Here is a 12,358-nt window from a genome sequence, read left to right on the forward strand (position 1 = left end):
TTATTCCTCTTTTCTCTCTTTCTCTCCTTTTTCATTTTATTATCTCATACCCTCCCTGATGCTCTTTTTACTTTCTTATTTCATCAAGCCATTTTCTTTTTCTTTCTATAGTGCAAATTTTCTACCTTAGCTTTATTCTCCCCTTTTGCTGCCCACTGCTTACAGGTTACTTTGCCCTTTTCTCCTAGTTTAAGCACTTCAAACTACTTTTCTAAGTTGCACTGTTTAGTATTCATTAGCTTTACAGAGAAGCCTCTGCTCACCATAAATGCAAACTGTATGTCACTCAAAACATTTTAATAAGTTTCTTGCCTTCTCCTACTGTCATGTGTTGTTTGGTGGACCTGATCTTGCAACCGTTACAGTCAAAGAATATTGAATTTAGTGGACACAGGAGGCTTTGTGCTTGGAAACAAACTTCTCTCCCTGTTGTATAATAAATCAGTACAAGGATTAATGTCAGCCTCTATAAAACAAACAAACAGCAACTAATTAGATTAAGCTAGTCTAGTCCTACTGTTTTAAAAAGCATTTTGCTGGCTATTACTTTGTCCACTGATTTTTTTTTAATTTTTTTTTTTAAACCCTCTACAAATAAGTGTAGGAAGCATGCTTAAAATGAAATAAACCCAGAAAAATGTCCTTTAACTTCTAGAATTACAGAAGGCAGGAAATCCCTGGCTCTTGCTGTGGAAAATGTGTGCCAACTTCGTGTAGCATCAGGCTGAGAGATGGAAGGCTTAAATACCTTCAGGTAAGTTTTAAGCACTCTTTATTTACGAGTAAGTGCGAATGTAGCACAGACTTGGGCCTTTTCTTTTTTATCTCAGAATGCAAGCATGAATATTATCAAGGAACTTTAACTGGAATACTAGCTCAAACAACTACTTAGAGGAAATTAAACCCCTCATTTTAAATGAGAAATAGATAATTTAAGTTGAAAATGGGAATTTTGACAAATTTCTCCAGCATGATAGGTTCTTAAACAGGAGTGGATATTTTTCTGGTTAAAACCCATCATCTTGTCATGAGAGATGTATGTAACTTTTTTTTTTTTTAATCCATCCCTGAGCTAAGTTTTAGATGAGAGTATGGGAAGAGCAATGAAGCTGGTGAAGGGTCTAGAGAACAAGTCTAATGAGGAGCAGCTGAGGGAACTGGGGTTGTTTAGTCTGGAGAAAAGGAGGCTGAGGGGAGACCTTATTACTCTCTACAACTACCTGAAAGGAGGTTGTAGCAAGGTGGGTCTCGGTTTGTTCTCCCAAGTCACGAGTGATAGGACAAGAGGGAACGGCCTCAAGTTGCACCAGGGGAGGTTCAGATTGGATATTAGGAAAAACTTCTTCACTGAAAGGGTTGTCAAGTATTGGAACAGGGTGCCCAGGTCAGTGGCTGAGTCACCATCCCTGGAGGTATTTAAAAGACACGTAGATGTGGTGCTTAGGGACACGGTTTAGTGGTGGACTTGGTGGTGTTAGGTTAACAGTTGGACTCAATGATCTTAAAGGTCTTTTCCAACCTAAATGATTCTATGATTCTTTGTAGGGGTGTGGTTTTACTTTTTTTTTTTTTTTTAAATGGCGTTCCCAACTCAGCTAGTAGTTAAGTATTCATATATATGTCTCTCTGAAGCACAAGTTCTAGGCCAACCTCCCCAGTATCTCACTTAGTCAAGTTTCTCTTTTAACTTAATGGAAATGTCTTCCCTGTTAAGAGCTGAAAAAGGTCAGGTTTTGGTAGTTTTGACTGAGCTGTAATCAATATGGTTGTGGAAGTAAATAGAAGGTGATGACTTTGTTGATAAACAGCTCTGTTTACTAAAGATTTCTCCATTTTATAAACTTCACCAGCATTGTACATGAATTATCAGTAAAGGAATAGTCAGGTTGTATAGTACCCTGAGAACTTACTGTCCAATGTTGTTTCTGTGTAAAGCTAACAGCCCTTAAATCTTTACAGCCGAATGAATCACTTCAGGATGGCTGTGATAGCCACTCCTGTAAAGTAAATGAGAAAGGGGAATTTATCTGGGAAAGGAGAATCACTGGCTGTCCTCCATTTGATTCCAGAAGATGTTTGGCTGAAGGAGTAAGTAGTGAATGAGTCCTGTTTCCAGGTTTCCTAATAGACTCTGTCATGTTTATGGTTCTGTATACAGCTACCTCATGTGTATTAGAGTGGGAAACCCCATCCCTCTCCCAGCACCTTGGCTAAACTGAATTTGAACTTTCTTTAAAATTCAGAAAAATGTAAGTTTTCTTTATTAAAAAGTATATGTTGGTTTTACGTGGGACTATACTGCAGGGGAGATGCTGAGCTTGCGGTAATTTTGTTCCATGTGAAGCAGCAAACATAAGAAAATGGCTGTTCTAACAATGTTTTCAGTTTGGTATCCAGAGCAAAATTGTGTGGATAATTACACAAACTGAGAAAACAGATCAGCCCCTTTTTCAGTATGAATATGCATATGAAATGCTAAGACATTTTATCTCTACCTTCATATGAGGTTAGGGAATGGAATTTTCACAGTGCTGTAGGAAGAGCTCAAACTTCCACATTTGCAGTTGTTCAGTATAATGGTGTAACAAACCCCTCACTAAACATGTCCACCCATCCTTCCTGTGATTTGCAGTTAGCCATACACTAAGGAACAGTGCAGGTTGGGGTGTAGCTCATGGGGTCCCACTCACCTGTCATCACACAGGTGTTTATATCCACCTGTCCCTGTTTTGCAAATGCAGGAAAAATAAAGCTTCTGTAGTGCATTTCTCACTTTATGAAATCACAATAGCACACACAGTTTTGTTATACAAACAAAGATTTAGAAAAATGCTGGATTACGTTATAGGCTTGGGGTTGTTATCATGTTCTAAAGGTCTGCACTGAAAATCAGTGAAGAATGGTTTACTTTTTAACCAGAGCTTCCCAAACTGTATTTATTCTCCTGACATCCAAAAAAAATGAACTATTTCCAGTCAAAAATTTTTGTTTTTCATCTAGTTACAAATGGAAAGTTTACAGTTTTTAATTAAAAAAGCCTCCAAACTTTTGAATGGGAATTCAGGCGTTTAGTGCAACAATGGCATCTCTCTGCAGTATTTCTCCATTTTTCATTTTACTATGGGTTTTCATTAATTTTCCACCATACATACACTTCTGAGTATTATTTTCTACATCATAGTGACGAAACAAGAAAAATAAAATTTTTGGATGTTAAAACTTATTTGACAGATGTGATATTTTATGATGAATTGCTTGTAGATTTTCCACTGCTCTGGAATAGGCATGCTTTTGTCTATATTGCTAAAAAAGTCAAGAGGGAATATTTAACTTCCATTCTTAAACAGGTGTAAGACTTGAATGCTATTTGTTTTATCACTCTGGTTCCCATAAATTTATTTGTATTCAATGTCTTTACGGTAGAAAGCTCCTATTATAAGGTGAAAGCAATATTTTCACGTTGAACTTGCTAATATAGTCAGTTACTTCCAATCAGCTATCAACAAATACAATCACAAGTTCAAAACCTTAAAATGAATAGAGAGATTATTACTAATGTAGATTTATATTTTTGTACAATATAGAAATACAATTTTCTCACCTCATACCCCGTTTTAAATAGCCTCTCATATTCTTCCAGCAGAACAAATATTTATTAATTGTGCCAAAATAGATTATTTATGTATTTATTTATTTAATTTTTAGGGCAGAATTGCAAAAATTGGCAGTACCTGCTGTGACACATGTAAGTAAATAAGCCAAAAAGCTTGTATGGAAATTGCAGAGAATATAAGCTACTGAGTAAGGAGCTATGTTTTGCATGCGATTCAGTTTAATGAAACAGAGCTAAGCAATGTGGTTAAAATAAACCAGCAAACAATTCTACCTTCTGATGGGGATACTGTAGTCATGTTTTGTCCACTAGAACACGTGTTTTGACAGTATTCACAAGTGCTTAGAAAGAAATAGATACTCTCCACATTTTATGCAGATGTTAATTATGAATGTTTTATTTTATTGTTCATCTAAAGATAACAGAAACAGTATTGCACACACAGGTTGACAAGTCACATAACCTGATACTGAATACGTGAGGCAATCATTTCATGAATAATCAATCAACTTAAAATGAATTTAGGAAAAAGAACTGGTGGCAGTAATGTAATTTTGATTGGTTTTTGGTAATGTAATAACCAAAAGATGGTAGAGCAAATACTTGTCAAAGGTGCATTCCTGTTGAACAGCCTGATTGCATCATAAATTCAGCAGTTTAGGAGTCTGTCCTACAACTCTTAATTTCATGTATCATTGTGTACATAATCCAAATGTCAGTCAAGCTGTGAGTGTAAGAAGGGTTTGCTTACATGAGGAAGGATTGCAGGGTTGGGTTCTCACTTCTGAGATGAATCTCTGATGCTTTTGTGAACAGACAACTTCTCAGTTTTCTCCTTTGTAAGTAAAAAAATAATAATACTGTAGCTCATTTATTAAAAAAAAAATAACAAAAGACTGATGTTCTCTTTTAAGGTCAGTATATCAACATCTTGCCTGTGTTCCATTATCTTTTTTTTTTTTTTTTAACCCCCTCTCTATGCCTGTGCTAATAAATAAAAGATGGCCAGCATAGCAGCCCATCGCCACCCTGGCACAGTAACTGCTGTAATAATACCCCTAATGAAGGACATTAGCTCTAGAGAGTTTGCAGCCATTGCCTGTCTGTGTAATCACTGAGTTACAGCTTGAGAAATAGAAGTCAGAAAGCTATTGAGATAGACTGTCATCAAATGGCTCAAACAGGTAATTTAGTTAAGAGAGCTTTTATCTACCAGGCTGCAAGTAAGGAATACTGAAAATTATTTATTAACAAAACCAGATTTTAAGATTTAAAAGGCAGGGTAGTGGGCAGGCTCTACTAATTGAGAATGCCTATCACTGCAGTTGAAGAGAGGAGAAAACCAGTTCCAAATGAGCACAGCTCAATACAGATATTTATTTAACAGTTATAGTGATTTAAAAGTGATACCTTCTTGCAGCAACAAAAGCAAACTGAGCTAAGTGAAATATCGCATGCCTAAAAGCACATATATTGTATAGGCCTTCAAATCCTTATTCCCATTGGTGTTGTCTTGGATATAGCTCAAAACTGAAAAGTCCCATATTATACCACAGTCCTATTCCTGATTGCTTCTCTGTTCAGGGCCCTTCATATGGAAAAAGTCAGTGTACTGCATCCAGTCAACTAACTATAGTTTATCAATTGAAGGATGGTGATTAACACATAGCTTTGAATCAGATGCTTCTAGATACCAAACTCTCTTTCTCTTTCCTCTGTATTTATATCTTTCCACCACGGCACTTTGTAGCAACATGCAGTCTGTGACATACTGTACAGGGAACACCAAGGCTTGGCAAAGCTACTGTAAAATCAGAGTAATTTAATTATTCTTAAAAGTCAGATAAGGAAATAATCAGTTTCTCATGGACACAGAGATTTAGATATAGGTTGCATTGCCTTCCTCGATCTTGAGAGAGTTTGTCTTTCAGATACCTCAGTACCATAAAGGATTGTGCAAAGAACTTTTTCTCTCTAGTTCAAAGCACAGTTCAGGGTGATGCCATTGGTTCAGTAGAATCCTACATGGCTTTGAGCAAAGGTTAAGAGGCCAGTTTCCCTTTCTATGTTGTTCCTTGGCAATTGGAGTTCTTTAGAGTGTCTGAAGGCATTGTTCCAAGTTTTAAGTATGTAGGAGCACATAAGTGAACAGGTTTATTTTCTTATTAGATTTTTTTGGTACTAGCAACAGAACTGATTATATGCAAAGGATATTCCTTATTTTCCCACTTAACAAAGCACTTCTATCTTTACTTCTTACCTCTTTTCCCTGTTGATCTCAATTGCATCTGTCTTGTTAAGTTACAAGCACTTACCTTTGCAAAGGAGGCACAGTCTACAAAAACAGTAAATGAGAGTAGTTAAGTCAATAGAGAACAAGTTGATAAATCAGGATAAAAAAGGTGATGAAGCTGTTGAGTCTGACAATTATTTTATTTGGGCTTTTCAGTCGTGTGGACACAATTGTGTATTCCTGCCAAGTGGACAGGTTTTATCAAATGAAGTGATGAAATCATTAAAAGGGAACTGGAAGTTCCAGCCTTGGAACCAGAAACACTTTTCAAGCTTTTTTTTTTTTTTTTTTTTTTTAAAGAAGAAGAAAAAGAAATGTAAAGCCTTAGCAAGGCACAGAGCCAATTTGGTACTAATATTCCCATGGAAAAGGTATTGAAAGCTATGTTTGCTGCTAGGAAGATGATATGTTTCAATTTATGTTTCTACTTAGTTGTACAGTTGTCCAGCTGAATTCCTTCTGCTTTCTGAAATGTTGTTATGTAGTATCTAAAAAATAGTCCAGTATCTTGGTAAATACATAAATTCCATTGGTTAGCTAGAAATGAATAAAAGTAGGAGCCTGTCTTTACACAGAGGCATAGCACTATATTAACACTACAAAGAACTGCTGTTTGCAGTGCATAGAATATCCACTTAAAAAGGCATTAACTCCTTCACAAATCTTCAGGTGTGGATCAAAACAGACAAGAGTTTTCGGAAAAAAATATTCTGTGTTAGTCTGTATTTGAGCATGTCTGTTGTGGGGTTCCCCTGAAAGTGGAGGAGCAGAGTCATCGTTGGCTACTGCAGGTAACAGATCATAGCAAATAAACCTCACTTCACAAAGAGGGATCAGCAGATTCCCTGAGCTTGTACCCTCCACTCATAACAAATCCAGACATACTCCCTGTTGTGTGGTTTTCTTGTTAGATGGAAAAAAACGGAGAATTTGCCTAACACTAAGAGCAAAAAAGTATTTGAAAACAAGTATCAGAATATTTCCTGACTTACTGGAAACAGTGGAACAGTTTCCATTGACCCAAAGTTAGATTTTTGCAGAATTAGTTTTCTTATTTTATTTTTTTCCTAGTTGTTCTTTTTGCTATGTTAGTTTTCTGCAAAATCCATTACATGTGCAAGGACTGTTAAGAGTTGTGAAATCTAGGAGCCCAATAGAAGCAAGGCTGCTGCAGCTCCATGTCTTCAGGTCCAGGCAACTGTGAGCCTCAGCACGTATCCCAGTAGGCACATGTGCAAACACATGTATACAAGTTGCACGCACACATTCTTTACGTACACACAGAGAAACGCTCCGTACCCTGGCAAACACAAACAGCACCCATATTCTCATCCTGATCTCCCCTCTGGCTGATCAGGATCAAGGCCCTTAGTGGTCTTACGCACTCACTCTGTCCAGTAACTCATCCTGCATCCCTGTTAACCTAGACTCATGGGCCATATGACCTGTAGTCCAGTTCCAGTTGCTTGCACTCATGCCTCCATATGCATATATCTGTACAGAACAGAGTCCATCACCAAGGACAAGTAGTTAGAAATGGAGTTTAATAAGACAGGGAAGACTGCAGTCATCAAATGTGGGTCAAGGTCAGACAAAAGTATGGACCAGCAGCTGTTTAACATGCAGCCAGCCCCTTTTATGCCTTTATCCATCCACTTTCTTATGCTTGTTCCTCATGAAACTACCTTAATCCTTCTCTTCTCCCACCTTTGGTTCCTCACCTAAAATTCCAATGATAAGTGAGTGATAAGTGAGTCTGTAGAATCCCAAAATGTTCTTCCCTAACACAGCACAAGGAGTTTCACAGAGTCCTGAAAACAGCAACCCACCTCAGTCTGTAAGGTGATCTGGTGAGCTGCTCCCTCTGGCTCATCTTGAAGGGCATCATCCCAAGACAATGGGATCTCTCTCCTGTGACAGCCCCAGGAATAGCCAGGTCAGGGTGCTCTGTTTCTCTGGTTTCCATCTGTATCATCTTTTTCCTGTGCACTTGCTTGCCCAATGTACCATTGAACTATCTTTAAAAGGAGAGTTATCTAACACAGAAGCCAACAGGTAAAAGGCAGATGTTAGGTGGCAAGGTGACTTTAAAAAAAAAAACAAAAAAACCCAGTCAATTGAAAAGAAACATGAGGGAAACCCTGCTCTCCAGTGGAATTTTAGGGCTCTAGCATGATATAGTCACACAGCTCTACATTAATTACTCTAAGGAGACACACTTAATTCTCTTGCTAGGGATCTTACCAGTAATGACATCTCACTAAACAACAATTTCAGTAATAAGGGAAAGTGAGTTAAAAAAAGCAATTGTCAGCACTGCCAAAGAGTTATTTATTATTATTATTTTTCTTTTTTCAACTTGATAGGTGTGGAAGTGGAATGTCGACCAGTAAGTACCAGACTGCAGTATAGGAATATCAACGGATGTGTGGCTGAAAAGGAAGTGCCTATTTCTCATTGTGAGGTAAATAACCAAAGAAATCACGTTGACCCGAGATCTGCCTTTGCCCCCTTCTCTCTTCCACAAGGGAAACCTTTGCCTCCATTATGGCTTCACTTCAGGAAGTGGAGGCACATCAGTTTATGTCCTTACTGATTCACTCAAACAGTGCAAAACTCACTTGCACTTGTTTCCTAAATTAATTTGGTGATCCTGAATTTTTCCTATTCAAGCCAGCATGGAAAAAGGCATATACTCCAGGGCATAAAGGCTTTGTTCATAGCACTGTCCTTTGCTTCCATCAGAAGCATATCTTTGTTCAGGCTCTGAAGGTGATTTATGAGAGTGTAAATAGTTATGTAGATATAAAGTTATCTAACTTTAACAGACATTTAAACTTGAGCACTATGATTTAACTTCTGTGCTCTGTAAGCTCTATGACTCCTCTGTTAGCCTGCACACTAAGCTGTTGTGTTCTGCATGTCTTGTGCATTTGTTTCATAATCAGATTAAAAGTTTAATTTCCTGCCCATCACTGCTTGTACCTTATAGAGCAACTGCTATTTGAAATAGGAGCATGGCTTCCCTTCTGGATGTTCTCATCTCTCTCATACTGGGAACCAAAGATGATATTCTCTTCCCAGACTGGGTTGTAACAGGACAACTGCTCAATCTGAGATAACCATGTTTCACACAAGGATTTTATACAACCCTTGTACACAATCCAAACTATGGCATACAAAGATGGCAGTAAAGAAGATGGCTTGCACCCAACCCCTTGAGTATTCCCTTTAGTTAAGACAGTAGGCAAAATGAATTTCTATCTTTCCCATGGCTACTGAGAAAAGAATGGGAATTGAGAGAAGTACTGAGATTGTACACACCCAGGCTTTTCAGATAGCTACTTGGCGAAGGGCCTTCAATTACTTCACATGTCTCAATAAGATTGGAAGCTTTAAGAACAACAATAAAAACACTTACACTTCATTAAAAAAAGAAAAAAAAAAAAGACCTCTCTTCCTGTCCACAAAGTCAGTGATAATCAGGTCTTTAGCCATAAAGTCATTTGTATTGAAGTTTCCCCTGCAAAAGTAGAGATTTTGTTTTGCTAATCTGACTGTATATTGAGAAAACTAAGTACTCTTGCTATAGCTGGTATTGAGTACAGTTTTCTCTAAAGTCCTCCCTGATAATGCTATGCAATTTTTTTGTATTAATCTCAGAAATAAGAGTGCAGAGCTACAAAAAGACTGACAGAATTTGATGTGGGGGCTGTTAGTTTTTACCTCATAAAAAGATATAGCTACGAACATTAACAGCTTGGTCTGAGTTAGTAGAGTGGACAGACAAGTAGAACAAGGAAAAATAGCAACCAGCAGGACAACAATGAATGTGTGGCTTGCCACATTTGGGCTAAAGCACTTTCTGAATCCATTATATCATACAGCTGAGGCAATAACCATATGTGCTTAGAAGCCAACACACATGACCTGTGATATCTTAAATTATAAGCTTTTTTTGTGTGACCAGCTCCTTCACCTCTCCTTTGGTATGCTTTTGCTCATGACATTACTCTTGGACCATCACCCTACACTCCATAATAAGATACCTGTTTCTGAATTTGTGGTTTAAAGCAGAGCACTGAGCTCCAGGTGAAGTCATCCATGGATGTTTTGAAGTAAAGAACCTGGATTCTGATCGCACTGAGATCTTGGCACTGTTCAAACTTGGTCTATCTTTTTTTTCAATTTAGGGCAAGTGCAGAAGCAATACCAGATACTCTGTTCAGACAGGGAAATGGGAAGATGTGTGCAGCTGCTGTACAGCCACTCAAACCACCATAGTCACGATCCCCCTCCGGTGTGCCAATGGGACAGTGGTGCAGCATTACATCCCTTCTGCCTCTCACTGTGAATGCTATTCTCGCACGTGTACAGACTGAATATTTGCAAGAAGCCCACTTGTTTAATCTCAAGTTTTATGATGAGGGAACTTTACAGTGCAAGCCTCATTTTCTCTCTGTAGACTGTTTTATCCAGTAGAGTCCTGACTAACTAATTGTATCAACATAGCAAACAATAAAACTTACTAGCACAACGGAGCATTTTCTGATTATTCTTGGCGTGGTTTATAGAAGAGATATTGCAGATTGTGTTGTTTCCCTTCATCTTCACCATGGAAAGTAATTCACGTTATTTAGAAAACCCCCCAACCTAACAACAACAAAAATCTCCAAAACAAAACAAACAAACAGCAAACCCACAACATAGTAACAGAAACAGTTGCTTCTACTTAAAGAACACATACCAAAGCATTTTGCACTGTCTTCAGAGACATTACACTTGCATTCCCCACTTTAGTGACACAGTGCAGACTTTTAGGTTTTTGGTCTTCTTTTCTCCTCCAGTCAGGGATTACAGTGATTATGGCATAAAACTTCATAGTAAGAGGGTGATGTCCTTGGTACACAAACAATACTGGTTATGGCTCAGGCAACCAAATAGCCTTCTACAATGCATATACATCTTCCTCATGAAGCTGAATGCAAAGAAATTTTGTGCTGAGGGAAGGCTGTGTAACTTCTGCAAGTCCTCAGTACTTGTGAACAGGGCTGAAGGACAGCTCTTGCCTATTTACTTCAGTGCTTCCACAGAGTGATTTGAAGAGGATGCTCATCAGTAATATCCCTTATTTCCTTATTATTTATTTCAGAACTTCATCTGTTGCATTAGCTACAAAAGTAAGAATTCTTTCAAATGCAGAATTGGCAGTGACAGGTTTAATTTAGTTACTGCTGCCAGGTATAAATTTAGCAGGATTTAAAAATTCCATTAGTCTGGTCAGACAATGGAAGACAACAGATTTTCCAGAGGCTTGTTGGTCCTGGTGGAATCTAGCGCTAGTCAAGCAGTTTCACTGGGAAGTACTAATTTCTCAAAAATATGAGGGAGAGAAAACTGGTCATTCCATTTGCATTTTTGAAACATAAGAAATATTTTAAATTCTCATTGAATTAACTTTTTAAAAATAATATATAAAAAATCTGATATAGGATGTGTTTTTTTTTTTTTTTTAAAAAGCAGCTCCAAATTTCCATATGTTTGTGATGGAATCACTAACCCTTAGAGATAGGTTATGGGTGAAAAAAAACATAGTTTCTCCACCTCTAGCAGAATTGTTCTTGAACCAGTGAAACACATACTTATAGAGAAGTCCTGAAGGGAAAAAGTGCTCCTGAGAAGCCTAGCAGAAGAGGTCAGGAAATCACATTATCCTTGTGCAGTTTTAGGGTTAGCATCTGCAGAAATGGAAGGCATTTCAGAAGACATTGTCAGCATTGCCCCTGGGTAATGGGGAGGAAAGTTTTGAGATGAAGAGCTATTGCTCTCCACATGAATGCCAATGTCACATGAGTAAACAGATCAAAACACCCCCCCATCTACATGAATGGCTCACTTTGGGAGCAAACAAAAATGTCCCTCTGTGCTTTCAACTAAAAAGGCAAGTTGTATTCCTTTTTGAGAGGAAACAGGCAGAACCCTGCTTCTTTTGCCATTCAGCTGTGGATTCAACACACATTGAATCGTAGGCCTTTTTTTCCCTTGTTATTAACTGAAGACATCTTCTATTGCTGGACAGTGCTAGGAGAAGCGCAGGCCTTCTATGTATCTTCTGCTATGGGACCACAATAACCCCAGGGAGAGCAACAAAGTTTTAATTGGCACCGGTGCCACTTAATGCAGTAGATCTCTGTCACCAGTTTTCCTCCATCCTCACACAAGAGCCTCCTTGTTGTAGTTGGCTCTGGATATCCAGCTCCCTGACAGATGGGTTTGGGTCACCCAGGTAATCATCTGCACAACAGCTCATCTGAAGCTACAAATAAGAAACTCCTGGAACAGCAGCCTGCAACATCAGAGAGAACCAGAGAAAAGGAGTGGGTAGGGGGTAAAAGGTAATAGCTTCCTGTTCTTACCATCACTGGACTGCCCCTTTGTTTCCATCAGTGCCC

The 12,358-nt window shown here is 38.2% G+C and overlaps 1 protein-coding gene across 1 annotated transcript in view; it reads left to right on the forward strand.

Annotated features, from left to right (window-relative positions):
- The window catches only part of VWF (von Willebrand factor), a 75,657-nt gene extending 65,213 nt beyond the window's left edge, over nt 1-10,444 (forward strand). Inside the window, exons 25-29 of the mRNA XM_010171088.2 lie at nt 656-754; nt 1,960-2,088; nt 3,706-3,745; nt 8,273-8,370; nt 10,100-10,444. Coding sequence (XP_010169390.2) covers nt 656-754; nt 1,960-2,088; nt 3,706-3,745; nt 8,273-8,370; nt 10,100-10,288 — 555 coding nt within the window. The 3' untranslated portion in view covers nt 10,289-10,444. The remainder of the gene's footprint in view (nt 1-655; nt 755-1,959; nt 2,089-3,705; nt 3,746-8,272; nt 8,371-10,099) is intronic.
- Nucleotides 10,445-12,358: the final 1,914 nt, after the last annotated feature.

The sequence above is a fragment of the Antrostomus carolinensis genome, unplaced genomic scaffold, assembly GCF_000700745.2.
Source record: "Antrostomus carolinensis isolate BGI_N321 unplaced genomic scaffold, ASM70074v2 scaffold567, whole genome shotgun sequence".
Taxonomy (NCBI): domain Eukaryota; kingdom Metazoa; phylum Chordata; class Aves; order Caprimulgiformes; family Caprimulgidae; genus Antrostomus; species Antrostomus carolinensis.